This window comes from Rhinopithecus roxellana, chromosome 3 (genome assembly GCF_007565055.1).
Source record: "Rhinopithecus roxellana isolate Shanxi Qingling chromosome 3, ASM756505v1, whole genome shotgun sequence".
In the NCBI taxonomy this organism is placed as follows: Eukaryota; Metazoa; Chordata; class Mammalia; order Primates; family Cercopithecidae; genus Rhinopithecus; species Rhinopithecus roxellana.
The window spans coordinates 158,354,345-158,374,435 of NC_044551.1; the positions used below are offsets into that span (position 1 = coordinate 158,354,345).

Sequence of the window (20,091 nt, forward strand, 5' to 3'; positions counted from 1 at the left end):
ATACATGTGTTAGATTAGCTTCCTTCAGGCATGAGTTACAGTGCTGTTGGCCTTGGGTTCAGTGTTAACAAATCAAACAATATATATAAAATAAGGTCTCTTTACACAGAAAAACACATACAACAAGGATACATATTGATCAGTTGACTAAAATGTTATTGTAACCACAGGCTAGCAGGAAGTTAACCCTGTATTTCCCCTGGGGCAGTGATTTAGTATTCACTAATTAAATGTTTGCAGTGACTTAGAACATAACTACCACAAATAACAAGAACAGACTATATTTGTTTTCTTATTTATTACCCAAGAGATGGGTAATAAATAAGCTTCCTAGGACCCTCCCTGCTTACTGCCATATTCCCACTGTCTGACACATGGTAGCAGCTCAACCAGTGTATGCTGACTAAACAGTGGTGGTGCAGGAACCTTGGAGGGGAGGGGATGAATACCCAGATTCTTTCTTTTTTTTTCTGAGACGGAGTTTTGCTCTTTCGCCCAGGGTGGAGTAAAGTGGTGCCATCTCGCTCACTGCAACCTCAGCTCACAGCGATTCTCCTGCCTCAGCCTCCCGGGTAGCTGGGATTACAGGCATCTGTCACCATGGCCGGCTAATTTTTGTATTTTAATAGAAACGGGGTTTCACCATGTTGGCCTGGCTGGTCTCAAACTCCTGACCTCAGGTGATCCACCTGCCTCGGCTTCCCAAAGTGCTGGGATTACAGGCTTGACCCACCATGTCCAGCCCCATATTCCTTCTTCAGGGCTTTCTCACTGGGCCTCTGATTTATTTCCTCCTTTGAACACGAGAGAGGCTGAGAAGAGGATAAGGATGTAGCGAGTGGGGGAGGTCACTGAACAAGGCCACTGCCAAGGCATGGAAAATGTTATTAGCCACTGACTATCCATTTCCCATGACTAGTAACAATTATTTGTAGGTTTGTGGAGGTGCTGTTTTTTTCCTTACAGTCAGCCCTCTGTATCCATGGGCTCCACAACTGCAGATTCAACCAACATCAAAAATATTTGGAAAAAAATCCCGAGATAACAACATAACAACAACAAAATACAAATAAAAACAATACAGCCTAACAACTATTTCCACAGCACTTGCATTGTATTAGGTATTATAAATGATCTAGGAATGATTTAAAGTATACAGGAAGATATGCCTAGGTTATATGCAAATAAATACTATGCCATTTTATGTGAGGGAGCATCCATGGATTTTGGTATCCACGGGGGTCCTGGAACCAATCCTCTGTGGATATTGAGTGATGACTGTACTGCCCACCTTAGTTTTCTGTGAATTTTCCTTCTTAAGAGTCCAGCCTTCTAAGGAGAAAAAGATTCTTTTTGGTCCTTATTTAGACTGGATAAAAATCAAAGGGCCAGGTGTGGTGACTCATGCCTGTAATTCCAGCACTTTGGGAGGCCGAGGTGGGTGGATCACCTGAGGTCAGGAGTTTGAGACCAGCCTGGCCAACATGGTGAAACCCATCTCTACTAAAAACATAAAAATTATCAGGTGTGGTGGGGCACGCCTGTAATCCCAACTACTTTGCAGGCTGAGGCAGAAGAATGGCTTGAACCCAAAAGGCGGACGTTGCAGTGAGCCGAGATCATGCCACTGCACTCTAGCTTGGGCGACAGAGCAAGACTTCATCTCAAACAAACAAACAAACAAAAACTCACAAAGAATTATGGGGGCCATTTGCACAGCTGACCATTTAAGCCTGGAAAACCTCCCACACAGAATAAATCTGCTTAAAACTTCTGGGAATGTGCTGCACAGCTCAGCTCTCACCCCACAGCTGCTCACTGTTTGCCATGGCTCTGTGTCCTCAGTCACATTTTCAGTGCTCCTCCCCTACTCCACACTCGACGAAACTTCTGAACACTTATTACATGCCAGGACCTGCACTCAAGGCTTGACAAGCATTGTCTCACTGTCACAATTATCCTGGAAAATGAGGACCGTTGGCCCCATTTTACAGATGATGGAATTGAGGTTCAGAAAAGCAAAGCAGCCTGCCAAGAGTCATATGACCAACTGGGGTCCAGTTGCAGTTTCTGGAGGCAAAGCTCTTCCAGGCCGTGCTCATGTTCCACCCTGGCTGTGCTCACGTTATCCACCTCCTCATCCCCCCACCCCCCACCCCCATTGGCTCAGTATCAGCCAGTGCCTACTCACCATGCTGGGTAACGAAACTGATGCAGGCATCCACGATGATGGGGATGTCACCCCGGCTCATCTGCTGCTCCTGCAGCCCTGTGCCGCCCCCACCAGCCGCGCCCCCAATGGCTGTGTTCCATGCCGTGAAGTCCAGTCGGCCCTCTCCTTGCAGATACAGGGTCCTGAGACCAGAGAGGCTTGAATCAGAGCCAGCTCCTCTGACAGGCCCAGATGCATGGGGACCAGACTTCCCAGAGCCATCAGCAGAGGGCAGCAACACCCAACCCAAATCATCTTGGAGCAAGGGAAGAAACTTTGAGGAAGTGGGCAATGGTCCAGCAGGCCAGGTTGCAGAGTGTGGGCTCGGCTCCAGGAAGGGGAGCCCCAGGTCAAGGGCAGGGGCAATTTACCTTCCTGTCTCCACCAGGACCAAATACTCTTTCTTGTCTGGGGTGTCAGCTGCAGAAACCACACCTGGGAGGAGAATCAGTGGACATTTTCATGATTATCATCTTCATCATAGAGACTATTATTTATTAAATGCTTAACTTGCATAGATGCCAGGCTAGGAGCATTACAAAAAACGTTCAGTTGAATCCTATGAGTTATGTACTATTATTCCCATTTTATAGGTGACACATTAAGCTCAGAAAGTTTAAGTAACTTGCCCCAAATCACTTGCTATAAAATGACAAGACTAAGCACAAACCCAGGTCTCTTGTTTCCAAAGTCCTAAAATATTATCTTACATTGTTCCTCTTTTAGGAGAAAGGAAAGCAGCAAGGGTACCCAGTCCTCTCTCCCAGGACCCAACCAGCAAGTGACTCCAAATAATAACATTTATAGGCTGGGCATGGTGGCTCACTCCTGTAATCCCAGCACTTTGGGAGGCCAAGGTGGGTAGATCACTTGAGGTCAGAAGTTCGAGACCAGCCTGGCCAACATGGTGAAACCCCTTCCCTACTAAAAATACAAAAATTAGCTGGGCATGGTGGCAGGTGCCTGTAATCCCAGGTACTTGGGGGGCTGAGGCATGAGAATCACTTGAACCTGGGAGGTGGAGGTTGCAGTGAGTTGAGAAGTTGAGATCATGCCCTTGCACTCAAGCCTGGGGGATAGAGCGTGACTCTGTCTCCAAAAAAAATAAATAAATAAATAAATAAAATAATAATAATAACATTTATTTAGCACTTAAAAAATGTTTGTCAGGCTCTGTGATACATGTTTTAGATGCATTACCCTATTTGAACCTCACTACAACCCTCTGAGGAAGATGTTATTATTGTACCCATTTTAAAGATGAGGAAACTAAGGCACAGAGAGGATAAATAACTTGTCCAGGGATATACAGCTAGGAAGTGATGAAGGTGGGGTGTAAAGCTGGGCAGTTTCCCTTCAGAGCTTGTGCCTGAAGCCACCATGTTCTGCTGTTTCCCATAAGCACCCCCAAATAATAAAGGTCTGCTCCTATGCACCCCCATGGCCACCCTTCATCCCTGTCCCCCCAAACCTCCCCGCTTACTGATCTCCTGTAGCCTCCGCAGATGCACCATGTCCTCAGGGGCTGGGGGGCCGGGGCCCGGTGCTGAGCACAGGAAGAGGTGGTCACCACGAAGGAGGCCGAACCCTGACAGCCAGACACCAGGGGCTGGGGCTGTATGGGAGGGGGACCGCAGCCATAGGCGGCCCAGCCGCAGCAACCCGGGACCCAGCAGCTGGTGGCAGCTCAGCGGGGAGAACCACTGTAGAGGCAGGGGAGGACAGGAGAAAGGGGGATGGGGGAAGAGACAAGGAACAGGGGAGAGAAATGAGAGTGACCGGGGTAGGGAAAAGCAGAGAAAAACACGAAGAGAAAGCAGAAGAAAAGCAGGAATGAAAAAGGATTGGAGAGAACAAAGGAGACAGCCAAGGAGGAGACATGAGATGGATGGAGAAAGACAGGAAAGAAATTCAATTCAATTCAGTTTGCTCTCCCCAACATAAAGAAGACCACTGTGTGGCAGCCTTGTGCCCTTAATTGAGGTGTGGGTGTAAGAAAGAATACTCATTCTTGTGCAGTGCTGTGATCATGGCTCACTGCAGCCTCAACCACCCCCAGCTCAGGTGATCTTCCCACCTCAACCTCCTGAGTAGCTGGGACTACAGGAGCATGCCATCACACCTGGCTATTTTACTTTTTTTGTAAAGATACGGTTTTGCCATGTTGCTCAGGCTGGTCTCAAACGCCCACCTTGGCCTCCCAAAGTGCTGGGATTACCGACAGGAGCCACTGCGCCCAGCCAAAAAGGCATACTCATTCCTTATAGCCAAAAATGCTACACCTGAAGACTCATGATGCCCTGGGAAATCCCACCACCCTACGGGGCTGGGGAGAGGCTTCATAGAGGAAAGGATGTTTGAGGTTGACTGCAAAGCAGTGCTTCTCAAGCTACCTGCAGTAAATTGCAGTAAAGGACCAGAGCTTTTTTTCCTTTTTCTTTCTTAAAGTCCCAAGCTGTCACTAACCAATACTGTACTTTCTTTTTTTTTTTTCATTGAAATGGAGTTTCGCTCCTCTCTCCCAGGGTGGAGTAGAGTGGCATGATCTTGGCTCACTGCAACCTCCACCTCCCGGGTTCAAGAGGTTCTCCTGCCTCAGCCTCCCAAATAGCTGGGACTACAGGTGCCCACCACGTCTGGCTAATTTTTTGTATTTTTAGTACAGACAGGGTTTCACCATGTTGGCCTTGCTGTTCTCAAACTCCTGACCTCAGGTGATCTGCCTGCCTCAGCCTCCCAAAGTGTTGGGATTACAGGCATGAGCCACCACGCCTGGCCAATACTGTATTTTCATTAAAAATAATAAAAGTGGCTAGGCGCGGTGGCTCAAGCCTGTAATCCCAGCACTTTGGGAGGCTGAGGCAGGCGGATCACCTGAGGTCAGGAGTTCGAGACCAGCCTGACCAACATGGTGAAACCCCATCTCTACCAAAAATACAAAAATTAGCTAGGCATGGTCATGTGCACCTATAGTCGCAGCTACTCAGGAGGCTGAGGCACAAGAATCACTTGAACCTGGGAGGCAGAGGTTGCAGTGAGCCGAGATCTCATCACTGCACTCCAGCCTGGGAGACAAGAGCGAAACTCCATCTCAAAAAGAAAATAATAATAATAATAATAAAAGTGAATTGCTAGAAAATCTGGATGAAAAAACGAAGAATACAACCTGACCCGCTTTTTTTTTTTTTAGACAGGCCTCACTTATCTAGGCTGAAGGGCAGTGGCATGATCACAGCTCACTGTAGGCTCAACTTCCAGGGCTCAAGCAATCCTCCCAACTCAGCCTCCCCAGTAGCTGGGACTACAGGTGAGCACCATCATGCTTGGCTAATTCTTTTATTTTTTGTAGAGACGGGGTCCCAGGCTCCTCTCAAACTCCTGGGCTCAAGCAATCCTCCCGCCTCAGCCTCCCAAAGTGCTGGGATTTGCAAGTGTGAGCCACCACGCCTGGCCCAAGCCCTTTTTTAAAATAATTAGATTCAACATATAAAATTACTATGTCAAATTGCTATAAAATATTCTAAATGCTTACTCTCAAGTTCTGTGCTTATCCTGTCATGGACCATAACACATAGCCCAGGGGCTAGTATGGTGTGACAGTCTTCACAGCACCCTCCGGGTAGCACTGCCTTAAAGGATAGCTTTTTGGAAATGTAGATAATAATGAGAGGAGACTTAAACCTGGTTGGGAGGGCCACGACAGAGCCTTGAAAAGATATAGAGACAATGTGTTAGTGTAAGGAGTTGTAGGAGGCCTGGGAGAAGGGGGTCAAAAGCCAGAGCAGTGGAGCATTTCCCATACAGGAGTGCCAGATGCTGCAGAGATGACCTGGTGAGGCTGGGAGGCAGCCTTGGCCTTTGGAAATGAGAAGGCACTGGTGACCTGCTGGGTAGCAGTTCAGAAGGGCATGGGCAGAGGAGGGCAGCTGTAAGGGGTCAAAGGGGAACTGCAGGCTGCACACGACTTTCTGACGCATTGTCAGGAGGGAAAGGAAGGCACCAGGGTGAAAAGTTGAAGATGGAACAGATCTTAGGGAAAAGCTGTCTTAGGATGGGAGAGATTGTCGTCATCATCGTCATCATCACTACCATCATTATTATTTCAACGCCCACATACTGAGGGCTTGCTATGTGTGGGCCTCACATGTCATTTAATCCTCAACCCTAGGGGGTGCATCTTTTACGCCCACTCTACAGATGTGGAAAAGCTCACAAGGCTAAGAGTTGTGAGACTCCAATCCCAGGATGTCTGACTCTAAGGCCTGAACTTTCAGTTCTGGCAATGGCATACAGGAGGGAATGTATGTCTAAGAATGGACAAGCTGGGAAATATGAAGGTAGCTTTGCCTCTGGGCTTGCTGGAAAACTGGAGCAGAGGGTAGGTAGTGGGAATCAGAACCAGCTTCTTCATGGGAGGAGGCATTGGCACAGCAAGGTTTGGGCCATGAGCTTTGCAGACAGAGGCCTGAATTTTAGTCCTCTGCTCTGCTGCCTCCTAGCTCTGTAACCTTGACCAAGTGAATTCATAAACTCTAAAATTTAGTTTCCTTATACGTAAAACCTTACCTCTGAGGGTGGTTGTGAAAATTAAATAAGATATCGAGTGGGCAGTGCTTAACACAGGGCCTGGCACAGAATATGTGCTCAGTCACCCTTAGCTGTTAGTGGAAGAAGTGGCTGTAGAAATAAGAGAGAAGATGGGAGCACGTGGAGACAAGGAAAGCACGAGATGCTGCAGAGGGCGCTCTCCTGTCTCACCTTGCCCACAGCACTAGTCCAGGCCTCCAGACTGTCAGCTCCATCTGTGCCAAAATGCTGGATCCTCCCCCCAGTGAGGATGAGCTCAAAGGAAAAGGGGAACCTAGAGAGAAGATGAGGTCAGGGAGGAGAATGGGACCAATGAGGGGACTGTCAGGCTGGAGGCTGGGAAGAGAAAAGGGGAAGCTCGGTGAGCACAGGAGGGCTATTACCTGTCAAGGTCACCTGGGTCAGTGGGTGGGGGGCTCACACCCAGACATACAATATCCTGGGGCTGTATGAGGCTGAGGGGTTCAGGGCTGTTTTCTGATGCAAACATTTCCAGAGCTGCTCCCAGCACACACCATAGGCGGGGGGGAGCTAAGGAGGAGGGAGATAGTCAGGGGCAGCAGACCTCTGCCCCCACTGTCATAGTTCCCATTTACCAGATATTTATTCTGTGTCAAGCCCTTTGCCCATATATGATCCCATGAAATCTTCACAATAACCCTATGAGGTGTTATACTCAGTCCTGTTTTGCAGATGGGGAAACTGAGGGTCAGTTTCAGTAGCTCACCCAAGACACATAGGTAGGAAGTAGCAGAGCTGGGATTTGACCCAGACAGTCTGACTTCAGAACAGATGCTCTTAACTATCACTCAATGCTGCCACCTGGCATGGTCTCTCTCTCACCCCCAGGACCCCAACCTATTCCCAGGCATGGCCCCACTTTCCCATCCCAGCCCTCTCCTCTTTGTCCCTCTGCAGTACACTCACACCTATCCACTTTCTGTCCCTGTATCCTCCCATCCCTTGGCTCCCCCTCACCATCCCGGCCCCTGCGAGGGGGTGAGGGTCCAGCTTTGTTGGTGACGGGACCACAGTACAGGAAGCCGCTGTAAGTAGCAGGCACCACCACCTCATTGTACACACCAGGGGAGGGGTCTGCAAGGGGAAGGGGAAGTAGGTCAGCCAAGTGCAATGGGATCACCTGACCCCCTCTGGGGAAGGGATGAAATGGAGAAAGACAGTGGGACCTGACTCCACTGGCAGCACAGCCAAGTACAGCCCAATGGAGCTGGATCCCTCACTACCCAGATTGCAAAACAGAGAGGCAGGGGTAACGAGACGGGGAGGCCTCTGGCCCAGCCCCTGCCCACTGCCTCTCCCCACCAGCCAGCCAACCAGGCTGTTAGCTCTGGGTGGGCACCTCAGGGCATGTGCCATCCTGTAAGGGTCTCAGCCCCACTGGCCTGACCAATGGAGATGAGTGTCACTAAGCTGATCACTTCTTTGAGAGATCAGACTGTCTCCAGGGAGACTAGCCCTGACCTATGGATTGGCCCTGTCTGGGGTGGACCAGCACTAGCACCTGGAACACCCAGACCCTCCCCAGCCATGACCATCATCAGCTATTACATGACATCAGGAGATAGGCCCTGGAGGATCTGAGGATTTGGGAAACTGCCCAGGCTGGGCCACTGTGATCAGCTAATTGGGGCCCCTTGGAAGAAGTGAATCACAGGTTGGGTCTGAGAATTCCTGTGGGGGAGAGAGGAGGCACTTGGGGGATGACCTGGGGGCATGAGGCCAGGGCAGCTGCCATCAAGGGTTGGCGGAGACCAGGGCTCCTCGCCCTCGAAGGCCTCAACACAGAGGAGCTGGGTCATGTTCTTCAGCAGGTTGGGTCCTGCCACAGCTGCACACAGTGCCTGCAGGGAGGGAAGGGCCTCTGTCAGCCCCAAATCCCAAACAGAGCATTGGGGACAGTCGTATGATCACCCAAAACAGTCCCCACCACCCAAGTCTAGGCATTCCAACTCCAGAGAGTGTTTCCTGACACCCCACCCCCACCCCAGATCAGCCCCGCTCTGTCCCTCCTACCTGGAGAAGCTGGCTATGATCTGGGTACTGAGGGTGGGGCTTCCGGAAGAGACCCAGCCGGTACTTTCGGGAGATGAACTCACCCCGGGGGCCAGGGGTCGCATCTGGATGCAGTCCCTCACCTGGGGGTAGGGTCCCTGCCCAGAAGCGGTTGGCACGATCATTTCCCAGGACAATGAACAACTGTGGGATGACAAGGGGCAAAGGCAGGTGACAGGAACTCAAGAGTCCTCAGATGTTCCAATCCTGTCCCCAGGCTGGCCCAAGGCCTGCTTCTGGATGCTCCCTTCTACCCCTCCCTATTTCTCCCTCTTCTGCCCCTCACCTGCACTATCTCATTACTCCAGACACTCGTGTCCAGCTTCAGGCTCTGCACCTTGGAGATCCCGGAACCCAGGGCCCGGTGCTGACCTGTGTGAGGGTGTATGAGGGTGTGACGGGCATGGGGCATGGGTACCCTGAGCCCTCTAGTCCCAGACCTCCTGTTCCCCACATAGGCTTGAGGCCAGTCCTCACCTGCACACTGCTTGCAGATGACCACCCCCAAATTGACAGCGGCCCAGTCTGGGCGGGAGGACCCACAGTCTGCACAATGCCGGTTGGCCCGATTAGACCAGATCTTCTCAGCCACCTCGTAGTCAGACAGGGTCTCGGTTACTGCTTCCTGCAGAGCGGCCGCCCAGCTCTGCCGAGCACCCCCAGACTCGGCTGTGAAGCTGAGGGGTTGACAGCCAGTCCATGGGCATGGACCTACCCACCATGTCCCATCCCCCTCGCCCTTGCTGCAGGAGCCACCACAGGCCACACCTGGGGCAGCCCAGACCCTTCTGACATCTTGACCCAGCTCACTGGACTACCATCCGTGCACACCCTCTGACGTCCTACTGAGGAGGCCTCCAGTCCTCTGCACCCTTGTGCCTCCCCCAAAAGTCTCCCAGCCTTGCCTCCCACTGGCCCAGGCCCCACCTGAAGCAGCGGTGGGGTGTGAGCAGGTCGAAGCTTCGACTCTTGGTCTCCCGGACGCTGCAGCCCTGCAGTTCGATGAAGCAGATCCCGATGCCCAGAGAGAAGGCCTGGTGGGGTCAGGGGATGGGCATTGTGAGGTGCCAGAAGAGACTAGTTCAGGCCCCTCAGCCCTCACCCAGCTCTCCTCACCTGCTCACTCTTGTACAGTACCTGCTCACTCTTGTACAGTGCCAGCTCTCCAGGGCTCAAGGCAGCAAACACCTTGGCCTTGTGTCCACGCAGCTCCAGCATTCCCGTGCGGAGGGGTCGGGGTGGCTGGGGGGGCCGGGGGTGGCCCAGGAGGCGCTGCTCCTTCAGACAGGACTGCAGTGTGGAGCACCACGTGTCCCGCTGAGCTGGTGGGGATGGAGAAGCAGGTCAGTGGCTATTGCACACACAGCCTCCCTCCCTCCTGCCCTGACTCAGGGAGCTGTGGCCCTCACCCTCGCTCTCTGTGCGGAACACGAACACCCTCTGGCCGGTGATGACCTGGAACTTGTTGTCCTTGCTGCTGCGGGTCATCTCAATGGCAGTCAAAGGTATCACACCCTTAGGGAAGGGGTCCTGCAGAGAGAGAGCTCAATGACCCATGAGGACAGGAACTGAACCATGTGTGCCAACCCCTGGGTCCTGCCCCAGATTTTATGAGATTGGCATTCAATCCACAAGCAGTGGGTACAGCTGCTAAGCCAGCTACTTTAAATGCTGATATGAGTCATGCAGTCACTGCCCCCCCACATACACCATGGACTTCCCTCCTTCCAATTCTGAGCCCCTCTCAGCTGTCCCTCTCCCTCATCTCCGTGTCACATCTCCTAGCCCCCCACCTTGTCACTGCCAAAGTACATCAGACTCCTCCCGTTGAACTGCACAAAGCGTCTCTGGAAGACATAGTTTCTGAGGAAGGAAGAAGCCAAGATCACTGTTCGAGGTTGCATGGGGTTAGGGGGATCACAGGGTCTGGGGGCACTTTCCCATGCAACCACCTCCCAGCCTCTCTCTTCTCCCTCCCTTCCCTTCCCAGCACCCACCCCTGAGGGGAGAGCTTGTCTAGCCAGCCACTGAGCAGGGGCGTGGGGCGGTCTGCTGTGAAGGAAAAGCTGGCATAGGGTGAAATGAGGTCATCACTGGTCTCCTCTGTTTCCAGGGTGGGTGATAAAAGAGTGGAGTCTCCAGGTAGCTCAAGGCTGGCATAGCCAGCATCCTCCCGTGCCTCCAGATCCTGCCTGCTGAGCCTTGTGGGGGCCAACACAGGGAGGGACACACATTAGACAAGTACCCTGGACACCCTCTTTGTACCTTCTCCATCCTACTCACATCACCTAAGAATAGAATGCCTGGCAGGTACTGGATCTGCTTTGCTTTGCTTTTTTTCTTTTCTTTTCTTTTTTTTTTTTTTTTTTTTTTTTTTTTTTTTGAGATGGAGCTTCGCTCTTGTTGCCGAGGCTGGAGTGCAATGGTGCGATCTCGGCTCACTGCAACCTCTGCCTCTCGGGTTCAAGCCATTCTCCTGCCTCAGCCTCCTGAGTAGCTGGGATTACAAGAATACACTACCACACCCAGCTAATTTTGTATTTTTAGTAGAGATGGGGTTTCTCGATGTTGGTCAGGCTGGTCGAAAATTCCTGACCTCAGGTGATTCACCCGCCTTGGCCTCCCAAAATGTTGGGATTACAGGTGTGAGCTACCACGCCCAGCCTCTTTTGAGACAGGGTGTCTCTCTCTCTCTGCTGCCCAGGCTGAGCACAGTGGTGCAATCATGGCTCACTGCAGCCTTGAACTTCTGGGCTCAAGGGATCCTCCCACCCTGAGTAGCTGGGACTACAGGCATGTGCTGGCCACCACACTTGGCTAATTTTTTAATTTTTATTTTTAGTAGAGATGAGATCTCGCTATGTTGCCCAGGCTGGTCTCAAACTCCTGGGCTCAAGTGATCCTCCCACCTTGGCCTCCCAAACTGTTGGGGTTACAGGCGTGAGTGAGACACTGTGCCCAGTCTGGATCTGCTTTTCAAACAGGGGAATAGGGAGGTTCAAAACCCTTAAGATTGGCATGGAGCTGCTTTCCTGAGCATACTTGGAATTTTTTTTTTTTTTTTTTTTTTTTTTTTTTTTTTTTTTTTTTTTTTTTGAGACGGAGTCTCGCTCTGTCACCCAGGCTGGAGTGCAGTGGCCGGATGTCAGCTCACTGCAACCTCCACCTCCCGGGCTCACGCCATTCTCCTGCCTCAGCCTCCCGAGTAGCTGGGACTACAGGCGCCTGCCACCTCACCCGGCTAGTTTTTTGTAGTTTTTAGTAGAGACAGGGTTTCACTGTGTTAGCCAGGATGGTCTTGATCTCCTGACCTCGTGATCCGCCCGTCTCGGCCTCCCAAAGTGCTGGGATTACAGGCTTGAGCCACCGCGCCCGGCCACTTGGAATTTTTATTAGGAAAATTTCAGTCCATCTTCTGTGCCATTAATATGATTCGGATGGAAAAGACAGGGAAGGGCTGTGTAGATCGCTCCCTGTCATGGTTGCCCACGGCTAATCAATATGTCTGGACTCTTTCTCCAAAACGTTCTTGACCTCTCCCTGGACCAAGCACCAAGTTCCTATCAACTCTCACCAGGGTGATACAAATTCCCTAACTGGTCACCTGCTTTCACTCTTGCCCTCCCTCCCACACTTATTCTCCCACAGGCACCAAAGTGCTCTTTTACAAATGCAGATGAGACCATTTTACTCCCTTGCAGGAAGCTTTTAATAACGACCCATTTGCACTTAGGTTAAACCCAAATTCCAATGGGCTGCAAGAACTTGTACACTGAGGCCCACAGACACTCCCCTGACTGCATCCTGTGTTGCCCTGGCCCTTGCTTACAGCCACATTGTCCTCCGTGTTTCAGAGCCTTTGCACACACTCTTCCCTCTACCTAGAACTTGCCTCCTTCCATGCTTCTCTGGGCTGCTTTTTCTCATCCTTCAGGTCTCTGCTTATGTCATCTTCTCAGAGAGGCCTCCCTTAACTAATCTGAGTAGATTCCTCTATTATTCTCTATCACTTTCCAGGGGTTCTCAACCTCAATAGCACAAAATAACTTGGGAAACATTAAAAAATATCAGTACATGGGCTCCACACCAGACACTTAAATGTGAATCTCTGGGAGAGGGCCCAGGCACTTGTAGTTTTAAAAGTTCCCCAGCTAACGTTGAGAACCGCTACTGCAGCCTGTTTCCTACTTCACTGAGAAATTGAAGTAATCAGATAAGAACCCCCACAGACTCCCAGTGCCATGTTTACCCAGTTTGACGCACATATTCTGCCTTCCTCCTGTGACTATAATAAACACCCATGTCTAAAGCCAGACCCTCCTCTGTGCACTTAAGCCTATTCCTCTCACCCACACAATCACTCTAGACATCCCTCACTCTCCTCTCCCGTACGTAACTGTCCCTCCCTACCAGATCATTCCTATTCACCTACAAACCTACATAACATTGCATCCAGTAAAAAACTCTTCTTGGATGGGTACGGTGTCTCACGCCTGTAATCCCAGAACTTTGGGAGGCCAAGGCAGGCGGATCACAAGGTCAAGAGATCAAGACCATCCTGGCCAACATGGTGAAAAACCCTGTCTCTACTAAAAGTACAAAAATTAGCTGGGCGTGGTGGCACATGCCTGTAGTCCCAGCTACTCAGGAGGCTGAGGCAGGAGAATCACTTGAACCCAGAAGGCAGAGGTTGTGGTGAGCCGAGATCGTGCCACTGCACTCCAACCTGGGCCACAGAGCAAGACTCTGTCTCAAAAACAACAACATAAAAACTCTTTTCTTGCCGGGTGCGGTGGCTCAAGCCTGTAATCCCAGCACTTTGGGAGGCCGAGACGGGCGGATCACGAGGTCAGGAGATCGAGACCATCCTGGCTAACACGGTGAAACCCCGTCTCTACTAAAAAATACAAAAAACTAGCCGGGCGAGGTGGCAGGCACCTGTAGTCCCAGCTGCTCGGGAGGCTGAGGCAGGAGAATGGCGTGAACCCGGGAGGCGGAGCTTGCAGTGAGCTGAGATCCGGCCACTGCACTCCAGCCTGGGTGACAGAGCGAGACTCAGTCTCAAAAAAAAAAAAAAAAAAAAAAAAACAAACAAAAAAAAAAACTCTTTTCTTGACTCTACTTCCTCTAGCAACAATCATTCCAACTCTCTGCTCTTCTTTGCAGAAAAATTCCTCAAAAGACACTGTCTATACTTTTCTATTCTCTCTTAAAACCCACTCTGACTGGGCTTTCACCCCATCACTCTGAGACTGTACTTGTCAAGATCCCCAGTGACCTCGAATTCCAAGGGTCAGTTCTAAGTCCCATCATACTCAGTAGCAGACCCCTCAGAAAGCGTAGGACACAGTTGGTCTCTCCCTTTTCTCCTCCATTTTCTTCACTTTGCTCCTATGACATCATATTCTCCTGGCCTTTTATTTGCTGTCTATTTCTCTTCTGTCCATTTTGCAGATTCTTCCTCTTCTCCCAAACCTCTAGATATGGGAGTACATGAGGGCTTTGATCTTGGTCCTCTTCTCTATCTGCACTCACTCACAGCTCTATGCACCCATCTAAGCGCTGACAACTCCCAAGTTTAGGTCTCCAGCTCTGACCTCTCCCCATACTCTAGACTTGTCTACCTGGTGGTCTATTCTTCACCTCTTCTTGGAGGTATAACTTACACCTCAAATTCAACACATCCAGAACTGCACTCCTGATCTACCCTCACCTCCCACCTGCCTTAGCACAGTCTTCCCCATCTCAGACCGTGGCGGCTCCAGGAACTTTCAGGTGCTCGGGACAGTGCTATCCAGCAGAAGTCAATGCGAACCAAGTATGTAATTTTAAACTTTTCAGTAGCCACGTTTAAAAAAATTAAAAGAAACAGGTGAAATTAATTTTAATAATATATTTTATTTAACCCAATATATCCTAAACATTAACATTTTAGTATATAATCAACATAAAAATGACTATTTTTACTACATAAAAATTCTATAATCAACATAAAATATAAACATAAGATAATTTATGTTTATATTTATTATATTCATCCAGTATTGCTTTTTCTCATATTAAGTCTTTGAAATCTAGCAGGTGTTTTACATTTATTGTGCATCTCAATGGAGACTAGCCACATTTCATAGGCCCAGTAGTCACGTGTGGCTAATGGCTACCATACTGGTCAGCACCAGCTCAGACAGAAGCCCTCCAAGTCATTCTTGACTGCTCTTTTTTTCTCACACCCCAAGTTAATCTGACAGTTTGCCTTCAAAATAAAGCCACTTTTCATCATCTCCGCTACTATCACTGTACTCTGAGGTCTCTCACCTACATTACTACAAAAACCTCCCCACTGGTCTCTCTGCCTCTCCTTTTGCCCCCTACAGACCACTCTCAACACAGCAACCAGGGGGATCCATTTATAAAGTCAAAACCTCTCAATGGCTTCCCATTTCACTTAGAGTAAAAGCCAAAGTCCTTACAAGCTCCTGCCCTATCTGGCCTCTTGTTTTTGTTTTGTTGGTTTTAAAAAAAAAAAAAAAAAAAAAAAAAAACAAACAAACAAAAAAACAGGGTCTCACTCTGTTGTCCAGGCTGGAGGGCAGTGGCATGATCTTGATTGACTGCAACCTCCACCTCCCTGGTTCAAGTGATTCTCCTGCTTCAGCCTCTCTAGTAGCTGGGACTACAGGTGTGCACCACCACTCCCAGCTATTTTTCCTACTCTTTTTTTTTTTTTTTTTTTGAGACAGAGTCTCACTCTGTCGCCCAGGCTGAAGTGCAGTGGCATGACCTTGGCTCACTGCATGCTCCACCTCCCGGGTTCCCGCCATTCTCCTGCCTCAGCCTCCTGAGTAGCTGGGACTACAGGTGCCCACCACCACACCTGGCTATTTTTTTGTATTTTTAGTAGAGACGAGATTTACCATGTTGGCTAGGCTGCTCTCGAACTCCTGACCTCGGGTGATCCACCCACCTTGGCCTCCCAAAGTGCTGGAATTACAGGCGTGAGCCACTGTGCCCAGCCCTTATCTAGCCTCTTTTACCTCTCTGACTTCATCTCCTGCCATTCCTCCCACCATGGCCCACCTGCCCCAGCCAAGATGCCCTGGCCTCCTCACTGCTCCTGGATCCCCTTGGGCACACACCCGCCTTGAGGCCTCTGTTCCAGTCACTCGCCCTACCTGGGCACTCTTTCCCCAGTTATCTTCATGGCTAACTCTTTCACCTCCTTTCCTTCAAGTTTTTGATCAAATGCCATCTTCTTAACACTCTGCTAACTCTAAATGAAAACTTGCAGTGCCCCCAGCCTTCATTTATTTTTTTTTCCTGAGTCACTGCTACATCTGCCTCCCGGGTTCAACCAATTCTCCTGCCTCAACCTCCTAACTAGCTGGGATTACAGGCGTCCAACACTGAGCCTGGCTAATTTTTGTATTTTTAGTAGAGATGGGGTTTCATCCTGTTGGCCAGGCTGGTCTCAAACTCCTGACCTCAGGTGATCTGCCCGCCTCAGCCTCCCAAAGTTCTGGGATTACAGGTATGAGCTACTGTGCCCAGCCAACCTCCCAGCCCTCTTACCCTGCTCTATTTTCTCCATGGCACTTAATACCTTTTAAACATTCTATAATATTTAATGTATTATGTTTATTGTTAATGGAGTATCTCCCCACAAGGGCAGGGATTTCTGTGTACACTAATCTATCCCAAGCATCTACATCTGGTATATGATAGTTGCTCAATAAATATTTGTTGAATGAAAAAACAAAAAGCACTTCTCCTAGTTGGGCATGGTGGTTCACGCCTGTAATGCCAGCACTTTGGGAGGCCAAGGCGGGAGGATCACCTAAGGTCAGGAGTTTGAGACCAGCCTGGCCAACATGGCGAAACTCCATCTCTACTAAAAATACAAAAATTAGCCGGGCGTGGTGGCATGCACCTGTAATCCCAGCTACCCAGGAGCCTGAGACAGGATAATTGTTTAAACCCAGGAGGCGGAGGTTGCAGTGAGCCGATTGTGCCATTGCACTCCAATCTGGGCGACAGAGCAAGACTCCATCTCAAAAGAAAAAAAGAAAAGAAAAGAAAGAAAGAAAAGCACTTCTCCCAATTTTCTATTATATGACCATTGGTTTGTCTACTTGTTTTATTCCCAGTCTGTCCCACTGAGTCACAAGCTGCCTGAGGGTGGCACTGGGTCTGTGATACTCATCCTGTATCTTGAGTGCCTGGCTGGTGAATACTCAATGCACGTTTGTTGAATAACTGGACACACGGCCACCACCGACTCACCTGCTCCTCCCTCCCACCACTTCCCTGTTTAGTACTCACCTGTGTTCAGCCCTGTCCTGACAAACACCTCTGCCCTCTCTTCTGTCAGGGGCCCCTGGAGTCCCCACAGGTTGGACACCATAGTACAGACAACCAGGATCCATTATGTGCACTGGCAGGAGGAGAGGGGAATGCACAGGGAAGAGGAGATTGCTGGGAGTGTATGAGGTCCTGAGGGCACTATTCCTCTCCCCCAACCCGTGATAATCCAGTTACCTGTGCCTGCTGTGGGCCTGAGGGCAGGGGTGGGGGCAGTGGTTTGGGAGCTGTCTGGGGCCCTGAAGGGAAAGGTCTATTGGTTACTTAGGGAGAGAGGAGGAAGACAAGCCTTCATGCCCTGCTCCCCACCTCCGCCTCTGTCCAATTCATGCTCTCCTCCCCAGTCCCCCCAGCATCAGTCCCTAGGGAGCCAACCCCACTCACTTTTCCTGAGCTGCCTGTGCCTTGCCTCTTAGGTCCAGGCCGAAGTAGATGGAATTAGGCATCATCTCCACAGTATTTAGGGCTGAAGACTGCTCAGTGGAGGAAGTGGGGAGAGGAGGGGGCCTTGGGCTGGGCTCTGGGCTCCTGGACACTCCTGGTTCCCCGAGGACTGGGCTCAGCCCAGGTCTCTGAGTGGTGGCAGGGCCACTGAGTCCACCAAACACGGTCCTGGGCTTCGGCACGGGTTTAGGGGGCTGGGTTTTGGGGGCTGGGCTGGAGGATGGTTCCATGGCACTATCTGATTTGGGATCCAGGGAGCCCTCTTCGGTGCCTGTCTGCAGCAGGCGCAGAATGCGTTTCCGGTGCCCTGTGGCGCTGATGCCCAACTGCTTCAGCTCCTCGTGGCCCAGGCCCCGGGCTGCACCTGCTGTAGCCAGGCCATGCCGTCGGAACGTGTCTGCATACTGCTCCAGGTGCACCGTGGCCAGCCACACAGCGATGTCCAGGTCCTGAGGGGCAGCCATGGGGGCTCAGGCCATTGCTGAGGGGAGGGGCAGGGTGAAGGGAGGGCTCAGGCTGAGAATCCCCCTCCCTGCCCCAAGGTCTGAGGCCTGGACAGTGAGCACCAGCCTCCAATCTTCCTCCAAAGAAAGATGCTGACAGGCCTGCGATCTGGAAGTAGATCTATCCCAGAACAACAGCAATGGCTCTCTACTTAGGGAAGGGACTTCATTTGAAGTTAAGGAAACTGAGGCCCAGAGAGGGGAAGGGGCTTGCCCCAGGTTCACAGCAAGTCAGTGCTAGAGTTGGCCCCTCAGCTCCTGCCCACCCTGGGTCTGGGTCAAAGCTCTGCTCCTGCCTGACTGCACATCCAACTGAATAAGCATGGGACAAGATGCTAGAATGCTGTGGAGCAGAGTGGGATTGGGAGATGCAGAAGAGGGGCCAGTGATGTGGCCAGATCAGCTGTGGACTAAGGTGGGGAGAGGGGCAGCCTAGGTAGGAGGAAGGAGGTGCAGACCCCGCTCCCTCTTGTTTCCAGAGCCGAGGTATACAGGCCTGCCATCCTAATCCTGGTTGTTCCCAGTCCCTCCTCCCCTTCCACCTATTGTCTCTGCTCAGACTTCCTTCCTGTCCCTCCAGCCCTGGCCGCCTCCACATCCTGCCTGCCTTGGTCAGGCTGTCCAGAGAGCCCTAACCAGTCCTAACGTGTGGGGTCCCGGCCCTGGGTGGAGGCTAATTGAAGAATAAGGATGGGGGCAGAGAACCAGGCCAGAGAGATGAGGGACCAGAGGTCAGGGGTACTCAAGAGGTACCCACCAGCAGCATGTTCACATGCTGTTCACATGTGTGTGCACATGCCCTGTAGCAGTTCAGCAGTGTGAAATGCCATCCCCTCACCTCTGCTTTCTCCAAGCCTTCCTTTTCTGAGCTTGCCTTTTCGCTGCCCATTCCCTTGGGCTCAGGTCTCTGCTCTGTCCCCCTTCCGCCAGCCTGACCCTGACCCTGGTCTATTTCATAGACCTGTCTCTAATTCTGTGGCCCCTGAGTTTTATCTCTGCCTTGTCCCTGTCCCTGCCTCACTCCATCTCAACCTCTCAATCCTTCTTTGTCCCTCTCCTTGTCCCACCCTGTTTTGCTCTCTGTCATTAAGCTTGTCCCTGACTCAGTCTCCAATTCTAACCAGATCTTGAGTTGTATCTGTGTCTCTGTCTGCCTCTGAGCCTGGGTTTCTGTCTTCCTCCTCGGCCTAGGCTCTCTCCCTGTTGCTCTTATGCTCTGTCGGTGACCAGGACGCCCTCTCCGTTCCAGCATCAGTGCGGGCCTCCTTCTGCCTCTCTCCAGCTGGGCCTCATTCCCAAGCCAGGGCCCGCGTGCTGACCCTCGGGCCCTGACTCAGGACCTGGTTTCCCGGTGACTCAGGCCGGGCTCCAGAGCACGGGACTGGGAGCCGAGGTGCTCACGGAACAGGAGCGGCGGGGGCGGGGCGGGCAGTGGCAGGCAGCGCAGGCTGCGACGAGGGAGGGGGCGAGGAGGGATGGGGCAGAGGCCGGGCAGCAGGAGGGAGGGGCGGGTCGTGGCGGGGAGGGGGAGGGCCGCTGGCGCCGAGGGGACCCTGGGAGCCCACGAAGGCCCTCGAGAAGGTGATGGGGAGGAGTCTGGGAAGCAGGGACCCGGGGGGCGCGGGGGTCCTCACCTCACTACGCGGCCGCCGTCCGCTCGCGGGTGCCCGCCGCGCGTCCGAGGCTCCGGGTCCCGCCGCGCCGGCCCCGCCTCCCCTCTGCCCTCCCTCGACGGGCCCAGCCCCGCCCCGCCCGGCCGGTTCCCTCCGCGGGGCCCCGGCCACTCCTTGTGCAAGCGCAGGCCTCCAAAGGGTTTGGGCTCCTTGCCTAACCGCCGCGCTTATCTCCGAGTCTGCCCCCAGTGTGCCCTCTCGCAGGCCGAGAAAGGACCAGAACACGTTGGGACCAAGACAA

At 51.7% G+C, this 20,091-nt stretch overlaps 1 protein-coding gene across 5 annotated transcripts in view; it reads right to left on the reverse strand.

Moving 5' to 3' along the window:
* Positions 1–19,878, reverse strand: part of ARAP3 (ArfGAP with RhoGAP domain, ankyrin repeat and PH domain 3) — a 28,972-nt gene extending 9,094 nt beyond the window's left edge. For 2 of the 5 annotated variants that reach the window (XM_030927445.1, XM_030927444.1), the window contains exons 1-19: positions 19,812–19,878; positions 17,615–18,155; positions 17,408–17,469; positions 17,192–17,303; positions 10,870–11,073; positions 10,666–10,735; positions 10,282–10,402; positions 10,010–10,194; positions 9,800–9,906; positions 9,350–9,549; positions 9,159–9,244; positions 8,834–9,016; positions 8,526–8,661; positions 7,778–7,894; positions 7,183–7,330; positions 6,971–7,073; positions 3,696–3,915; positions 2,584–2,647; positions 2,192–2,355 (exon numbers count right to left, since the gene is read on the reverse strand). In XM_030927445.1, the coding sequence (XP_030783305.1) occupies positions 2,192–2,355; positions 2,584–2,647; positions 3,696–3,915; positions 6,971–7,073; positions 7,183–7,330; positions 7,778–7,894; positions 8,526–8,661; positions 8,834–9,016; positions 9,159–9,244; positions 9,350–9,549; positions 9,800–9,906; positions 10,010–10,194; positions 10,282–10,402; positions 10,666–10,735; positions 10,870–11,073; positions 17,192–17,303; positions 17,408–17,469; positions 17,615–18,138 (2,806 nt within the window). In that variant the 5' untranslated portion in view covers positions 18,139–18,155; positions 19,812–19,878. Of the gene's footprint in view, positions 1–2,191; positions 2,356–2,583; positions 2,648–3,695; positions 3,916–6,970; positions 7,074–7,182; positions 7,331–7,777; positions 7,895–8,525; positions 8,662–8,833; positions 9,017–9,158; positions 9,245–9,349; positions 9,550–9,799; positions 9,907–10,009; positions 10,195–10,281; positions 10,403–10,665; positions 10,736–10,869; positions 11,074–14,596; positions 14,724–17,191; positions 17,304–17,407; positions 17,470–17,614; positions 18,156–19,811 lie in introns of those variants that run through there. The other 3 variants (XM_030927447.1, XM_030927446.1, XM_030927448.1) reach the window with 3 other exon arrangements.
* Positions 19,879–20,091: the final 213 nt, after the last annotated feature.